The 17,804-nt window shown below is 37.6% G+C and overlaps 1 protein-coding gene across 2 annotated transcripts in view; it reads left to right on the forward strand.

Moving 5' to 3' along the window:
• TTN (titin) overlaps window positions 1–17,804 on the forward strand; it is a 284,068-nt gene that overhangs the window by 170,265 nt on the left and 95,999 nt on the right. For both annotated transcript variants that reach the window (XM_058300570.1, XM_058300571.1), the window contains 5 exons: window positions 14,066–14,189; window positions 14,751–15,017; window positions 16,676–16,773; window positions 17,258–17,426; window positions 17,518–17,784. In XM_058300570.1, coding sequence (XP_058156553.1) covers window positions 14,066–14,189; window positions 14,751–15,017; window positions 16,676–16,773; window positions 17,258–17,426; window positions 17,518–17,784 — 925 coding nt within the window. The remainder of the gene's footprint in view (window positions 1–14,065; window positions 14,190–14,750; window positions 15,018–16,675; window positions 16,774–17,257; window positions 17,427–17,517; window positions 17,785–17,804) is intronic.

Below are 17,804 nucleotides of genomic sequence, written 5' to 3' on the forward strand. Positions count from 1 at the left end.
ATTCATGGTGTATATATAGGAACCCTGCTCAGGACAAATAAGATTGCTTTTACTGCTACTAAATATCTTTTTTTTGTCAAATTAAGAGCTCTTTGTAAAAAAGTCAGTTTCATGAATTCGCAAATAAAAATTGTGCCATTTTGATATAAAAGGTAGACCCCTAAAGCCTTGTTCACATTTATTTTGCTGGAAAAAAATCTCTTATTGTGTTTAAACTTTTTCCTGTAGTTAGAAAGGATTCTATAGGGTTTCTGGCTTGGCATAGGAATTTTAATCCTCTACTCCAGCCACCCAAAATATTTCAACCTTTTATAAGCTTGTTCTCATATTACTGAAATGCCTCTTCGCAAAAAGAACTTAAATATAAACTGAGAATAAAGTCTTTTTTTTTTTTTTTTACATTTTACAGATTTTGTTTAAGTCTATCAGAACAAACTTGCTATTATCAATTTAATTCAGGTCTTTAGTCTTCACTTTTTGCAAATTTTTTAGCCTCCAAAACTATAGCAATTAAACAAACAAACAAAGCAGGTTATTGAACAAATAAGATGGGAGAAGAAAGTTTTTTAAATAAGTTGATTATTTTTTCTCTAACCTCAGTCCAAGAAAGGACTGCTATGTCCTAAATGCATTTAGTAATTTTATATTGAAATTTTAATAGTTTAATTATAGTTACAATGCCTACTATTTTTTAACAATATGTTTCCATTAACAATACTTTAAAGAATAATCTCTAATATTATCTCTAATTAAATAATCCCCCACAAAATCTGAAGCACTTGTCTTATTGAGTTTTTTAAAATAAGAAAGCTGTTGGTTTTCCTTTTTATTTTTTTTTAATGTAGTCAAGGTGCTTGTATACAAGCTACTTATTGAGAATAACTGTTCTGAGCAATGTACTTGGTAATAGAGTATTCTAGAATAGCTTCAGAGGAATGTTAATGATAAACAACAAGTGGGTTAGAAACTCCTATGTGTTTATTTTGCCCTATCACATTTTTTACCTTCCTCAGTATTATTAAAGTAGTTATATCATTAATTATGTCCAGTTATTAATTAAAGGGAACACCTTTAAATGAAATTTTATTCCTGAATCTTTCCTTTACACCAATATAAATCAATAATTCCTCTAACAAAAACTTTTTACGTAATTCTTAAGCAGTTCAAAAGTCAATCTTGATGATAGGGCACAGCTTCTTATGGAATTGTAGATCATAGAATTAGAAGAACTTCCAATTCTCTTAGCTTTACTATGAGGATGATCCTGTCCATGGCACCATTGATACCTGGCTTTCCCAGTCCTGAGGCTCACACACATAAAAAGGGAAGACAAGTCAACATTTTTGTTTGCATTTTTTAACAAAATTAAGAATCATCAAATTATTATTTTTATCGCAGGTTTAATTGATGTATTAGTCAGTCAAAGGGTTTCTGATGCAAAATACCAGAAATTGGTTGGTTTTCATAAAGGGTATTTATTTGGGGTAGGAGCTTACAGATACCAGTAATCATAAATTACTTCCTTCACCCAAGTCTATTTGGTTGCTGATGTCTGTGAGGGCTCGGGCTTCCTGGGTTCCTACGTTACTGGGGCTTGATTTTCTCTGGGTTCAAGGTTCCTTTCTTACTGGGGCTGGCTTCTCTTTCCTCTGCATGCTGACTTCCTGGGGCTCCAGTTTAAGTCTTCAGCATCAAACTCCAACATCAAAACTCCAACATTAAAATTGTATCAAACTGCTACACTCCACCCTCTGAATTCCAAAAAGTTATTGCAATATTCAAAGAAGTCTTAAACCGGTTACAATGCAATTACTAAATTATATCATAATCAATTTAAAGAAATACAGTTTGTCTTGGCACAATGCCCTGTCTGCTATAGACCTCTGTAACTTACAAAACAATTTATCTGTTTCCAGTACACAAATGGACAGACATGGATAAACATTTTCATTACAATAAGGAGAAATTGGGAGGGAAACATGAGTCACAGGTCCTCTACAGTTCAGTAAACCTGCAGGGCATCCTCCATTCAGTTTCAGTCTGAGAGTTATTCTTAAGATGATGGTTTCTTCCCCTTGGGGCCACATGGGGACCCACCCTTTCCACAATCTTGCCCAACAGCCATTTTCTTGGTTCCACCCTCATCAAGCATTTGGGTGTCGACCAAGCTCCAGACCTCTCCCTCCAAGAGTATTGGGGTGATTGCCACACCTTACCCAATCTTTGGGTTAGAGTCTTAACCCCCTTAGTACAGTGATGTGAAGACAACATTCCCCCTAACCTTTGGCATACAGCCTCAACCCTCTCAGAGCAACAGGTTGACCACCTGGCCTTCCCTAACCTTTGGGGAACAGGTCCACCCCACTCAAACCTGTGGGGTGCTGACCTTAACCACCCTAATCCTTGGGGAATGTGCTCCACCCTCTCTGTACCCTAGGGTGGCAAAACTCTCCCAGAACATCGGGTGGGAACATTCACCCTCTTCAACTGCTGGGGCAAACTCACCCACTCCATACATAGAGGTGGGGTTCCTCTCTTGGCCGAAGGTAAAGTCTTAATTCCAGATCTCCACTTCCATGGTTTTCTTCTTTTTTTTTTATAATAGCCATTATTTTTTTAAATTTATTTATTTATTTATTAAAGTTAATAGATCACAAGGAATGTTACATTAAAAAACATAAAAAAACAAAAAACATAACAGGTTCCATATATCCCACTCCCCACCCCCACCACATCATTTTTGCAAATTGTATTTTTTTGAAGATATATATATCACAAAAAAAAAGTTATACTAAAAAATATAAGAGGTTCCTGTATACCCCCCACCCCCTACCCCACTCCTCCCATACCAACAATCTCCCTCATCATTGTGGCACACTCTTCGCACTCAGTGAACACATTTTGGGACACTGCTGCACTACACAGATAATAGTTTACCCTGTAGTTCATACTCTCCCCCAGTACATTCAGTGGGTTATGGCAGGATATATAAAGTCCAGCATCTGACTCTGCAATATCATTAAGGATAACTCCAAATCCCAAAAATGCCCCCACATCACATCTCTTCGACCTTCTCCCTGCCCTCAGCAACTACTGTGAACACTTTCTCGACCTCGATACTAAAATTTCTTCTATTACTTGTCACAATAGTTTTGTAGTAGAATATCAGTAAGTCCACTCTAGTCCATATTTTATTCCTCCATTCTGTGGACCCTGGGATAATGATGTCCTCTCCACCTCTAGATCTAGAGGGGGCTTAGATTCCACATGGATGATGGATGCAATTCCTCTGCTTACAGTTATAGTCACTCTTGATTCCCTGGTGTGGTGGTTGACCATCTTCACCTCCCTGTTAGCTAACCTGGGTAAGACCAATGAACCAGAGAGTAGGAGTAGCCACTCTGCCAAGGTTCAAGGCTCAGCTGGCACATGGAAGTCCAGAGATTCAAGTCTCCTGAGAGTGGACCAGCCCTAGTGCCAACCACAGGTTCAGTACAAGTGAGAGAAGAGGCATGTGTAGAAAAGTCACATCCGAGTCCAGCTCCATCATGCTCAGGAGCACAAATTCCAAAGTAAAGACCCTCTGATATGGCAGGTGGATTTGGAGCTCTGTGCCATGACTGTATAGCCTGTCGATCTCCATAGCCTTCAGGAAAACCAGTACCTAGGGTTGTATCTACTTTGGCTTTTTCTGGGCTTCTGCTGAGGTGTGCATAAGCACAATGCCTCTGATGACCTCCCAACTCTTTTTGGAAGACTCTTAGCCATATCAACTCATTTCTCTTTGCCATTTCCCCCTTTTATTCAAGGTCAAAAAGCAGTTTTTAACACTTGATCCAACATGTAGGCTGAGATATTCTGCTGGTCTGACTTGACCCTTTTATTCAAGGTCTCTTTCTAGTTGCTTCTCCAGTTAGTGATTGGTAGTAATCCCTTGGTGCCAGGGAGGCTCATCCCCAGGAGTCATGTCCCATGTCGGGGGGATGGTAATGCATTTACATACTGAGTTTGCTTAGAGAGTGGCCACATTTGAGCAACATGAAGGCTCTCGGGGGGTAACTCTTAGAAACCCTACAGCTCTAGACCTCATTCATATTTCAGGTACACAGGCTCCTAAGCATAGTCATCATTATCAAGGGCTCATTATTGGACCATCCTTTCTTGTTGATCTTTGCCATTGCACTTGGGGGATTATTGTTGTTCCATTGGGCAATGTGAAAGAGCTCCCCTGGGTGGGAACTCAGCACTCCCTCAGTTCACATTTGTAACTGTAACTACTATAAAAATACCCAACATATATCCTAACATATTTATGTTCCCTATATACATGCCATGGAGAACTCCTCCCCACCAATAACACCCCACACCAGAGTTCCTCCCCTGCCATAATTGAACCTCTCTGTGGTCCAAAACTTCTTCAACAATGAATCCTAATATATTGCCAAATTGAATTAATAGGAAATTGAAATACAGTGATGTGTTTAAAGTTTAGAAATAAAATACATAGTAATTTAGAAATACTAAAATAAAGTAAAAATAAATTGGTGTATTAATAAAATGAAAAATATTACAAAGCTTTTTTTCTAATGTTTTGCCTTTCATCACTGTAATAGGTGTTGCCCTGTATGTACAGTTGCAAGGCACTTTCATTTCTTCATCAGTGTCTACATCATTTTTTTTTCTAATTTTTAATTTTGTCTTCAAAAAAGTTTTAGATCACAGTAATTCACATACACAATATAAGGGACTCCCAGATATTCAATATCAAACCCTCTTACCCTTTCTCCAGCAATGATCTCTTTACATGTTCATGTTATATTTGCTGCAGGTGATATACAAATTTTGAAACAAAGCTATCAAACATGGTTCCATTTTGGCTTACATTATTGTTTATATTTTAGACTGTACAGATTTCTAAATTTTTAGTTTCCTTATGTTTTACATTATAGTTTACATTTTAGTTTATAGACTTTTATACACTTTAGATGTAAGTTGACATGTCCATCATTGCATGATCTTGTGGAGCACTTCCATTGCCCCCCAGTTGCCCTGCTTCCATCCATGCTATGCCTCTCTCCCCATCCCCTCAGGGCACACTGTGACACTCAGTCTTCACTACTTGAGGAACCAGATTTACAGATACTGCAACAATGCTGAGGGCTTGACATACTAGACAGCCCTAACTAATTGGGAGCCAGCGATCCTCTTGAGAGACACAATTCCTCTCTTTGGGAACATCAGGTCTTCCAAGGATGTGGGTACACCTTCACACTCATTGTATGGGTCTCCACCCCATGACATAACACACTATGACAAAATGAGCACTTGCATACTCCCTAAAAGCTTGCCTCTGTACCAGATGCCCCCCCTTAAGCACCTTAAACATGTGATCCTTCCTTATTATATTTTCTAAAGAGTTTTCTCAACAGTATAGTTTCAACCATATATCTGGCATTCTCCCATATTCAACAGTTCTCCCCAGCCTTCCCTCCAATTCCTTGGGTCATCTGACCCATCCTCCCAACACTAGCCCCCCTCAAGCCCACAAAGCCCCACCCAAAGATATCCCTATGCCCCCATCTTAGCCCTTTCCTGTATAAATACTTACCTCCAGCTTATCATAGACTTCACCCATGAGGGCGTCAGCTCGCAACCTTCCTCTCCTCCCCAGATTCCTTTAAGCCTATCTTCCAGTCTTCAGCTCTCTGAGCAAGCTCGGTTTGCTTGTTTCATATCAAAGAAGTCATGAAGTATTTGTCCTTCAATGCCTGGCTTACTTCACTCAATATAAGGTCCTCAAGATTCATCCATGTTATCACATGTGTTTGTACTGTATTCCTTCTTATAGCTGAGTAGTATTCCATTGTATGTATATACCACATTTTATTTCTCCATTCATCCATTGATGGGCCTTTGGGTTGATTCCAACTTTTGGCAATAGTGAATAATGCTGCTATGAACATTAGTGTTCATATATCGATTTGTGTCCTTATTTTCAGATCTTCTGGGTATATACCCAGCAGTGGAATTGCTGGGTCATATGGCAAATCTAGAGCTAGTTTTTTTGAGAAACCGCCAAACTGTCCACCAGAATGGCTGGATCCTTCTGCATTACCACCAGCAGTAGATGACTGTTCCCATTCCTTCACATCCTCTCCAGCACTTGTAGTCTTCTGTTTTTTTGATAGCTGCCAGTGTTATGGGAAATAGCTAGTGATTTTGATCATTTTTTCATGTGCTTTTTAGCCATTTGTATTTCTTCTTTGGAGAAGCATCTGTTCAAATCTTTTTCCCATTTTTTAAATGGGTTGTTTGTCTTTTTATTTTCAAGATATAGGAGTTCTTTATATGCAGGATATAAGTCTCCTATCAGATATATGGTTACCAAATATTTTCTCCCATTGTGTAGGCTCTCTTTTCACTTACATGACAGAGTCCTTTGAGGTGCAAAGGCTTTAATTTTTAGGAAGTCCCATTTTTCTATTTGTTCTTTTGCTACTCGTGCTTTGGGTGTGAAATTCATGAAGCCATTTCCTATTACAAGGTCCTGTAGATGCTTCCCTACATTGTTTTCCAAGGTCTTTATGGTCTTGGCTCTTACAGTTAGGTCTTTGATCCATCTTGATTTTTGTATAAGGTGTGAGATGGTACTCCTTTTTCTTTCTTTTGCATATGGATATCCAATTCTCTAGACACCATTTGTTGAAGAGGCCATTCTCTCCCAGTTGAGTGGGCTTGGTGACTGAATATATGAGGTTGAATATCAGATGACTGAATATATGAGGTTGTATATCAGTACTCTCAATTTGGTTCCATTGTTCAGTGTATCTATCCTTGTGCCAATACCATGCTGTTTTCACTACTGTAGCTTTGTAGTATGTTTTGAAGTCTAGTAGTGTGATTGCTCCAGTTTCATTTTTCTTTTTCAATATGTCTTTGGCTATTCAGGGCCTTTTTCCTTTCCAAATAAATTTCATAGTTAGTTTTTCTAGTTCATTTAAAAATGCTGTGTTGATTTTTATTGGGATTGTATTGAATCTGTAGATCAGTTTTTGTAGGATAGACATCTTAATAATATTTAGTCTTCCTATCCATGAACAGGGAATATTCTTCCATTTGTTTAGGTCTTCTTTGATTTCCTTGAACAGTTTTGTGTAGTTTTCTGTGTATAAGTCTTTTACATCTTTAGTTAAATTTATTCCTAGGTATTTGATTTTTTAAATTTACTATTGTAAATGGTATTTGTTTCTTGATTTCCTCCTCAGATTGCTCATCATTGGTGTACAGAAATGCTATTATTTTCGTATATTGATATTATACCCTGCAACTTTACTGAAGTCATTTATAAGTTCTAGAAGTTTGTTGTAGACTTCTCAGGGCTTTCTATGTATAGGATCATGTCATCTGCAAATAGTGAAATTTTGACTTCTTCCTTTCCTATTTGGATGCCTTTTATATCTGGGTCTTGCCTCAGTGCTTGAACAAGTACTTCTAACACAATGTTAAATAGAAGGGGTGATAGTGGGCATTCTTGTCTTGTTCCTGATCTTAGAAGGAAAGATTTTAGGATTTCACCATTGTAAATGATGTTAGCTGTGGCTTTTTCATACATACCTTTTATCATGTTCAGAAAGTTTCCTTCTATTCCTATCTTTTGCGGTGTTTTTATCAAGAAAGGGTGCTGTATTTTGTCAAATGCTTTTTCTGCATCTATAGATAGATAATGATCATGTGATTTTTTTCCTTCAATCTGTTTATGTGGAGTATTACATTAATTGATTTTCTTATGCTGAACCATCCTTGCAAACCAGGAATGAAGCCCACTTGGTTGTGGTGTATAATTTATTTAAAGTGTTGTTGAATATGATTAGCAAGTATTTTGCTGAGAATTTTCTCATCTAGGTTCATTAGAGAGATTGGTCTGTAATTTTCCTTTCTTGTGGTGTCTTTGTTTGGCTTTGGTATTAAGGTAATGTTGGCATCATAAAATGAGTTAGGCAATATTCCTTCTATTTCAATTTTTTGGAAGAGTTTAAGCAAAATTGGTGTTATTTCTTTCAGGAATGTTTGGTAGAATTCACCTGTGAAGCCATCTGGCCCAGGGCTCTTCTTAGTTGGGAGATTTTTAATGACTGATTCTATCTCTTTACTTGTGATTGGTTCGTTGAGATCATTGATTTCTTCTTTTGTCAATGTAGGCTGCTTATGTGTTTCTAGGAATTTGTCCATTTCCTCTAAATTGTCTTTCTTGTTGGAATACAGTTTTTCAAAGTATCCTCTTATGATAGTCTTTATTTCAGTGGGGTCAGTGTTAATATCACCCTTCTCATTTCTTATTTTGTGTATTTGCATTTTCTATCTTTTTTTCTTTGTTAGTCTAGCTAAGGGTTTGTCAATTTTATTGATCTTCTCAAAGAACCAGCTCTTTTTTTTGTTTTGTTTTGAGTGCTTTCTTATTTTCTATTTCATTTAGTTCTGCTCTGATCTTTCTTATATCTTTCTTTCTTCTTTCTTTGGTGTTAGTTTGTTGTTTTTTTTACTAATTCCTCCAATTGCTCAGTTAATTCTTCAATTCAGCTCTTTCTTCTTTTTTGATGTATGAATTTGTGGCTGTGAATTTACATCTCAGTACAGCTTTTGCTGCATCCCCTAAGTTTTGCTATGTTGTGCTATCATTTTCATTAGTTTCAAGATAGTTACTGATTTCTGTTGAGATTTCCTCCTTGATCCACTGTTTTTCTAAGAGTGTGTTGTTTAACTTCCATATCCTGGTGCCAAATCTGTGCCTCTTGCCCTTGCAGATTTTCAGCTTCACTCCATTGTGGTCAAAGAAATTATTTTGTGTGATTTCAAGCTTTCTGAATTCATTGAGACTTTCATTGTGGCCTAGCATGTGGTCTGTCTCGGAGAATGATCCATGTGCACTTGAGAAAAATGTATATCCTATTGTATTTGGGTGTAATGTTCTGTATATGTCTATTAGGTCCAGATCCTCTAATCTATTGTTCAATATCTTTGTTTCTTTATTGATTCTCTTTTGAGATGTTCTGTCCAATGGTGATAGTGGTGTGTTAAAGTCACCCACTATAATTGTAGAGGCATCTGTTCCTTCACTTAGTTTCTCCAGTATTTGTCTCACATATTTGGAGGCGCCATTGTTAGGGGTATAAATGTTTATGATTGTTCTTTTTTCTTGAAAGATTATCCCTTTCACCAATATGTAGTGTCTGTCTTTGTCTCTCACAACAGGTTTGCATTTAAAGTCTATTTTGTCTGATATTAATATAGCTACACCTGCCCTTTTTTGGTTATTGTTTGCCGTAAGATTGTTTTCTTGCCTTTCACTTTCAATCTCCTTGAATCCCTCGGTCTAAGATGAGTTTCCTGTAGACAACATATAGATGGGTCATATTTCCTTATCCACTCTTCCAATCTGTGTCTCTTCACAGGTGAGTTTAATCCATTGACATTTAGTGTTATTACTTTCAAGGAATTACTTATAATAGCCATATTTTCTTTGGAGTTGTGTTTGTCTTATGTTGTTTGATTTTTTTTTCTCTTTTTATAGTTTTAGTTGTTCTTACACTCTTCTCCAACTCTGTCTCTTCTTTTTTTTCTTTCCTCATGCAGAACTCCTTTTAGAATTTCTTGAAGGGCAGGTTTCTTGTGGCATACTCTCTTAGTGAATATTTTGAACTCTCCATTTTTGAATGCTAGCTTTGCTGGATAGAGTATTCTTGGTTGGAAATTCTTTTCTTTTAGTACCTTGACTATGTCATACCACTGCCATTCTTGCCTCCATGGTTTCAGATGAGAGATCAGCACTTAATCTTATGGAGCCTTCCTTGTATTTGATGGTTCTCTTTTCTCTTGCTACTTTTAGTATTTTCTCTTTGTCTTGTACATTGGATAATTTGGCAAGTATATGTCTTGAGGTAGGCCTGTTGGGATTTATACTGTTTGGGGTGCGTTGTGCTTCCTGGACATGAACATGCATCTCTCTCAATAGGTTTGGGATGTTTTCAGCCATTATTTCCTCCAACACCCCTTCTGTCCTCTTTCCATTCTCTTCTCCTTCTGGGATGTCTATAATGCATATGTTTGTGCATTTTGCATTGTCATTCAAGTCCCTAAGTCCCTGCTGGATTTTTTCTATCTTTTTATTGATTAATTCTACTATCTGTTTGATTTCAGATATAATGTCTTCCATATCACTAATTCCTTGTTCTGCCTCTTCAAATCTGCTGTTATTTGCTGAGAGTGTATTTTTGATTTCTTGGATTATGCTATTGATCCCCATCATCTCCGTGATCTTTTTGTGCATGATCACAATTTCTTCTATATGCTCTCCAAGTGTTTTTTTAATATGCTTAATCTCTTCCTTCACTTCATTGAATTGGTCCATGATAAATGTTTTGAGAGCTTTAATTACTTGTTCAATGTTCCACTTCTCTTCCTGGTTTTTAGTTTGTTCATTGGATTAGGCCATGTGTTCCTGATTATTGGTATGTTCTATAGTTTTTTGCTGCTGTCTGGTCATCATTTTATCTTGTTGGGTTTATTCTGCTGATTATCTTCTTCATCTAGTCTTCGGATTTAATTAGTTGTTGTTTTTGCATGCATGTTAAGTCTTCTCTTTATTACTTTTTTCTTCTTATTCTATTTCCTTGTTGTTGGCTAAGTTCCCTTGAAGGAAAATATTAGGTCCAGAGAAAGTAAAAGGGGTAAGAAAAGAAAAATATAATGGTAGTATTGATAGTGAATGTTAGCAGAAGAACCATATAAGGTCTCAGAGAATGGATATAGAATTCATGTAAGTTATGTATAGTTATAACCGTAAAAAAGTGGAGTACCCATAATGAGATATTAAACTGAATATGGGGAGGAATATACTATGAATTAAAAGTTCAGTGTGGTCAGGAGAGAGGGAAAAAGAAAAGAGAGGACAATAATATAAAGAGTGAATAAATGATAGAAAACAGATTAGAGGTATTAGAGATAAATAGTCAGAAATATTGGGGGTTAAACAGAGAGAGGTGGAATGTAAGAGAAACAGTAAATGATGGAGGAGAGAATGATGTAAAGGAAAGGGGATAGTATTGGTAGCCAAAATCAGTACACACAGAAAAAAGAAAATTGAGGATGAGGAAGCACAGCAAATAAGAAATATTGCCTGCAGCACTAATACAAAAAAAGAAAAAAGGAAAAAAAAAGGAAAGAGAAAGAGAGAGAAAAAAGCAGAGCAAGAAAAAGAGAAGGGAGAAAGAAGAAAAAGAAAAAAAGGGGGGGGGCAGTATGGGGGATAAAGAGGAAGAAAAAAACAAAAAAACAAACCAACAAAAAAGACCAGACAAGGCCTCAGGTAAAGAATCCTCTTTGCAATTGAATAAACTGCTTACGAGTCTGACCTTCATTCTTTTTCCCTTCCTCAATTCCTTCTCTCCCAAGGCAGCAGGAAGGCTGCGTGAGGGCTCCTGTAGGAAATTCAAATGGGTCCCTGGTGAACCAACTCACCTGAGAAAAAAATGTCTCTTAGTTTCTTGAGAGAGCACCCACCCCTTGTGGAACCCTAAATATGCTATTGGAAGCCTGTAAAGCACGTCCTACTGTCCCTCTCCCTTAGGTGTGCTACAAGGAGGCTAGTTAATTTTCTGACTCCACCTTCTCCCAGACCAAGTTTCCTATCCCAGGGTGTTTAGGTAAATTGAGCTCTCTTACCAGATTCGCCTCTTCTCTCTTCCTAGGCTCTCCCAAGTCAGCTGATACCTCCTCCAAACTCAATAAAAGTGTGTGTGGGGGGGGGGGGCGGCAGAAAATTGAACCTGCCTCCTTGGCCCCTCTGTACCTCCCACCTAAACTCTCCCACTCCTGGAGTTAGTCCGTGACTGGAGGGGCAGGGCAATGCAGGATTTCCAGGAGTGCTGGGCTCTGGAAAGAGGCCCGGGAGAATGTAAACTTGGGGTATGTAGGTCTGGGAAATGTGGGCCGCAGGGGTTCAGGGGACACAGGCTTGGGGTTCATGCATTTGGGGAACACAGGGCTTGGAAACTCTGCCCCACGACAGACAGTTCTCAGTGAACGCCGCAGCTCTTAGCCCTTGGGGGGGGAGGGATTTACCTTCCCACAGCTTCGAGTTCAGTGTTAGAAACCCGCAGTTCTACCTTGAGCAAACACCAAGTCTGCTGCAGTCTTGCCAGATCAATGTCCAGACACCTCCCGCCCTGCAGGTTCCTAAAACATCCTGCTCAGGCAGGACTCCTTCACCACACAGCCGGTCTTTTGTAAGAGAGGTGATGATGGTGTACTTACTCAGATGCCATCATGCCCCACCTCTCATGGTTTTCTTCTTAAAGCTGCTTCTCCTTCAGTCTCTCTTTTCCATGTCTTTATTCCAGGCTGACACTGATTTTGTTCATACAGCTCTCAAAAAGTCTGTTGGGTTAGCATGAAAGAAGCAGGGGTCCAAGCCATCAGACAGTAAGACTTTCCACAAGTCTTTCTAGATAACTGCATCTTTGATCTTGATTTACCAGTTCCAAGTTTAGTTAAGTCCTCCAATGGGGCACTTTCATCTGGGAGCCTGATTTCCAGAGGCTTGGAATTTTCAGAATCAGTTTCTGTTTTCTTTGTGCCCAACAATTCAGTTCTCAGCTTCTCACTCGTCTAGCATTTTGCTATAAGCCGCAAGCAGAAGCCAAGCTGCATTCTCCAAGTTTACTTTGGAAAGTTCTTCAGCTAAATGCCCAGGCTCGCCATTTTCAAATTTTGCCTTTCGTACAACACCAGGAGTTAATCTTGCTAAATTCTCTGCTACGTTAAAACACGGATTGCCTTTCCTCCAGTTTCCAATAATAGGTTGATCATTTACTTCTAAGGCATCATGAAGTCTCTTTAGCATCCATGTTGCTCTCAACAGTCTCTTCAAAGCACGTAGGTCTTTTCTTCTAAGCATCTCACAATTCCTCCAAAAAATACCCCTTACCCTTTATAACACCATTCCAGCATTTTGGTAATTGCAAAAGCACTTCCCCATTCCTCAGTACCAAATTCTGTATTAGTCAGCCAAAGGGGTGCTGATGCAAAATACCAGAAATTGGTTGGTTTTTATAAAGGGTATTTATTTGGGGTAGGAGCTTACAGTTACCAGGCCATAAAGCATAAGTTACTTCCCTCACCAAAGCCTATTTGGAGCAAGATAGTTGCTGACGATTGTGAGGGTTCAGGCTTCCTAGGTTCCTACGTTCCTGGGGCTTGCTTTTCTCTGGGTTCAAGGTTCCTTTCTTCCTGGGGCTGGCTTCTCTTTCCTCTGCGTGCTAACTTCCTGGGGCTCCAGCTTAAGTCTTCAGCATCAAACTCCAACATCAAAATTCAAACATTAAAAGCCCTCAACTCTGTTCTTCACCATGCCTTTTATCTGTGAGTCCTCACCTACTGAGAGGTGGGGACTAAATGCCCTACTCATAACTCAATCATGCCCAGGTATAGATAAGATTACAAGCATAATCCAATATCTCTTTTTGGAATTCATCAGTTATATCAAACTGCTACAATTGGTTTACAAAATAATTTCAGTTGCTAAAATATATGGAAAACAAGATAAAAAATTGGAAGAATTCTAGCTTGTTGTATAGCAAACACTTTGCATTTGGATGACAAGTTTTACTTTCAGCTTACTCTATCCTAATCACTTTCTCCTTCCTTTCATGATTTAGCTTTTCTAAGTTCTTGCTTTATGTATGTAAACCCAGTTGCAGAATGGAGGTAAACATATATTTAGACAAAGATCCCAAATATAAAACAGAAATTGGCCTGGGCAGTTCAATATGAAAGGCTATCTACTAATTGTGTAAGAATGACTATGGAAACCTAAAATTTCCTTGAAGGATCCCAAACTATTGGTTACAATCATTTTCAGAAACATATTTGGTATATAAATTATTGTAAAACTACTTGGGAGCATTATTAAAACTATTTACCTAAATAAACTGAATGCATCTCTATATTGGATTGCGTCTTCATGTATTCTAAAATGGTTCTTTTTTTAAAAAAAAAACACAAAACCTAGGTGGTCCCGCGTTCAGAAGGAAGAGTTCATACACTTACCCTGAGAGATGTAAAGCTAGAAGATGCTGGGGAAGTTCAACTAACAGCCAAAGGTTTCAAAACTCAAGCCAACCTCTTTGTGAAAGGTAATTGTAAGGCATTTTTAAATATATGTATGGTACAGAAGGTCATAAATAATGCCAACTTTCAAGTATATTTATATGACAAATACCATAGTTAGTTAAAATCCACCATATATCCAGAAGGCTGATTTTACTTTTTTGACCTAACAAAATACATCACAAATTGTATTTTGTTTTTGTTTTTGTTTTTTTTAAATGGCAAAAATGATGAGCATAGATTTATTTCCTCTTTCTGTCCCTTTTGTTTTTATTGTACATGCTAGTAGAAGTTTAATAAACGGCTCAAGAGAGAATTCATATCAAACTAGATATCCATAACTTTATTAGCTGAGAGTTGGCTATTATTTCCTTGCTCCTTCATATTTTAAAGGATTATTTTCCTCTGTTTGTACAAATAATGATAAAAAATCATTATTAGAGGAAAAAGTCCAAGTAGATCAAAACTTGCTAATGAATCTTAAAATGAAAAAGCCCTGGAGATGCCACAGAAAAGCTGAGGAGGTGCTGAAAACTCTGGGAGAAGGAAAGGAGAAATATCTTGGCTAATTGGTATGATTCTTTCAGAACCCCCAGTTGAATTCACTAAGCCTCTTGAGGACCAGACGGTCGAAGAGGAAGCCACTGCAGTACTGGAGTGTGAAGTATCCAGAGAAAATGCTAAGGTGAAATGGTTCAAAAATGGGACAGAAATCCTCAAAAGCAAGAAGTATGAAATTGTTGCTGATGGCAGGGTCAGAAAACTTATTATACATGGCTGTACCCCAGAGGATATTAAAACATATACTTGTGATGCTAAGGATTTTAAGACTTCCTGTAACCTGAATGTCGTGCGTAAGTATTCTTACACAGGACTTTTCATTTTCAACTCTTCGATAACAAAACAAACAAACAAAAACTTTTTGCATGCCCTTCTTGGCCTAACTATTTCTTAGCAGCTTAGGATAGCATTACTGACATAAACTGATCTTTTGTGTATTTTAAAAAAAAAGAAAAAAAGCCTTATGCTACATCTTGGCCTGATAATTGACAGCTCATTCACTTTGCTTTGCTTCTTTTTGTGCACTGAGTAGTGAACAAATGCACACTTTTTCTATATAGATTAAGCCTATTGTAGGAATATTCTGGTATCGATGAGAATAAACTGAGCAACAACAAAAAGGCAACAGGTAGGGAGCTATGATGTAAGCAAAGAGAGAGAGAAGGCAAGGAAAAAAGGAGAGAAGGGAGGGAGGAAGGAAGGAATGAAAAGGAAAGAAGGAAAATGAGTTCTCCAGCATGGGGAACAACTAAAAAATGAGCTTGAAATTTCAGTTTGAAAACCAGCATGTCAGAGGTCCACTGTAATATGAAAAAGCCCATTCACATAATTCTATCCCTGAAAATAAGAATGGATAAGAAGATGGAGTATGGATTTTTTTAATCCCCTGGAGAAAGTTTAATTGGTGTCTAGCATTATTTCTTCCTCTGATGAAAAATATCATTTTTCAAATTGCTGCATGCTAGCTCATTTTTCATTCATTCATTTGTCCAGTGGTGACATTCTTTCATTGTGTATTTCTGTGCAATGCTTCTTTGGTTCAGTTGCTTCCCATCTGTCAACAGAACATAGTGGCTTTGATTATGCCTGCATGCGTCTTGTACTGTTTTATTCTTTTCACTTCGTGGTTGCTCTGCTTTAGCCTATGACAGAGTGGCTTCTTGGGTCTCCTTCTTCCCCTTATCATCTCCCTCCACTCCAAGAAGCTTTAGCTGCAATGAGCATATCTTCAAGCCTATTATCTAGCAATTGTCCCAGAATCTTATAGATAAAAGAAAAGTCGTCTTGGGAGGCACTCACAAAGAGCCCTGAAAGAAGGAAGGGCCAGAGGGCAGCATCCCAGTGCTGCTGAATTAATCAGCTGAATTAATTCTGAAGATAAATTAAACAACAGATGTAAAAAAAAAAAAAACAAATTGCCCTCCCATACAAGACACATTGCTTTGTTGCATAGATTTTATGCCTGATGCAATTGTGACATCTTTGAAACAGATTTTTTTTTAAGTTTGAATGTATGTTATTTCAATTAATGACTCATGCCTTTAGCCATAGACAAGGTTGGTCATAGAGCTTCAAGCTGCATTATCACTGAATTCTGATAATTTCTCAAAGATTATGCTAGCTACCTTAAATAAGATGTTTCTTTGCTTCTTGTGCTTCCTTTGACAAGACCAACTTTCAAATCTGGAGCAGTTCCAATGAAGAATTTCTTCCAGCTATCATCCAGAAGAACTGGGCTGTCAATGTACTAGTGGGACATTTAATATACCACATCATTTTATGTAACCTGTAGGGATATATGTACCTGAATGGCAGCTCCAAATAATTTCAGTCGCAGCTTGTTACAATGGAAAAACCCTGCAAAAGCCTCTCTTTTTCTTACTATGTACCACAGTAATGTCAGAGAAAACTTTCAGAAACCTCATTTTGAATTGATGGCCTTCTCTTACAGCTCCTCACGTGGAATTCATAAGACCACTCACTGATCTCCAAGTTAAAGAAAAAGAAATGGCTCGGTTTGAGTGTGAAATTTCTCGAGAAAAGGCTAAGGTTTGTGATTATATTCCTCTTATCTTGTATTGTCAAAAACTTTTGGTGTATTTTTGGTCTAGACAAAACGGGGGAAAGAAATCAAACCTCTCTCTGATCCTGACTTTTCATTTGAAGATTATCTTAATATGAAAGAGATACTCATTTTAATTATTTTATTTTCAGTACTGTTCATTTACTCTTACTTGAAAAACATTGAATTCCATCAGGAGACTTAGATATTACATTGACCCATATGAAATTGCTGTTTTCTTAGGTCAAAACCGTCAAATAGCAGCAATTTCAGATGCCTCAATTAATTACTTACCTTTGCCGTAACTACCATTGGCAAGTCTCTTCAAATTTGAGTCTCAGTTTAAACATTTGGAAAACAAAGATGTTGGTCTGTTAAGTATCTAAGGCCCTCCTTGGGTATAAACTTATATGATTCCATTATTTTTAATAACTGATAATAGTATGCTTTATCAATTTATCTTAAATATAGGTTCAGTGGTTTAAAGATGGTGTTGAAATTAAAAAGGGCAAAAAGTATGACATAATCTCTAAGGGAGCAGTGCGTATTCTTGTCATCAACAAATGTCTACTGGATGATGAAGCAGAATATTCCTGTGAAGTAAAGACAGCAAGAACTTCTGGCATGCTGACAGTACTAGGTAAGAATGAACACTCTTTTTTTGCAGAAGATATCCATTGGAAAAATTCTAATTACCAATTAACACAATGTTTTTTCAATTCTCCTTGCAGAAGAAGAAGCTGTCTTTACAAAAAATCTTGCCAATGTTGATGTTAATGAAGCAGATACCATAAAACTGGTATGTGAAGTCTCCAAGCCTGGGGCAGAAGTGACTTGGTACAAAGGCGATGAAGAGATCATTGAAACAGGAAGATATGAAATACTTACTGATGGACGAAAGAGAATCCTGGTCATTCAGAATGCTCACCTTGAGGATGCTGGCAACTATAACTGCCGCCTTCCAAGTTCTCGAACTGATGGCAAAGTCAAAGTACATGGTAAGGAATAATATTTTATT

Source organism: Dasypus novemcinctus, chromosome 7 (assembly GCF_030445035.2).
Source record: "Dasypus novemcinctus isolate mDasNov1 chromosome 7, mDasNov1.1.hap2, whole genome shotgun sequence".
In the NCBI taxonomy this organism is placed as follows: domain Eukaryota; kingdom Metazoa; phylum Chordata; class Mammalia; order Cingulata; family Dasypodidae; genus Dasypus; species Dasypus novemcinctus.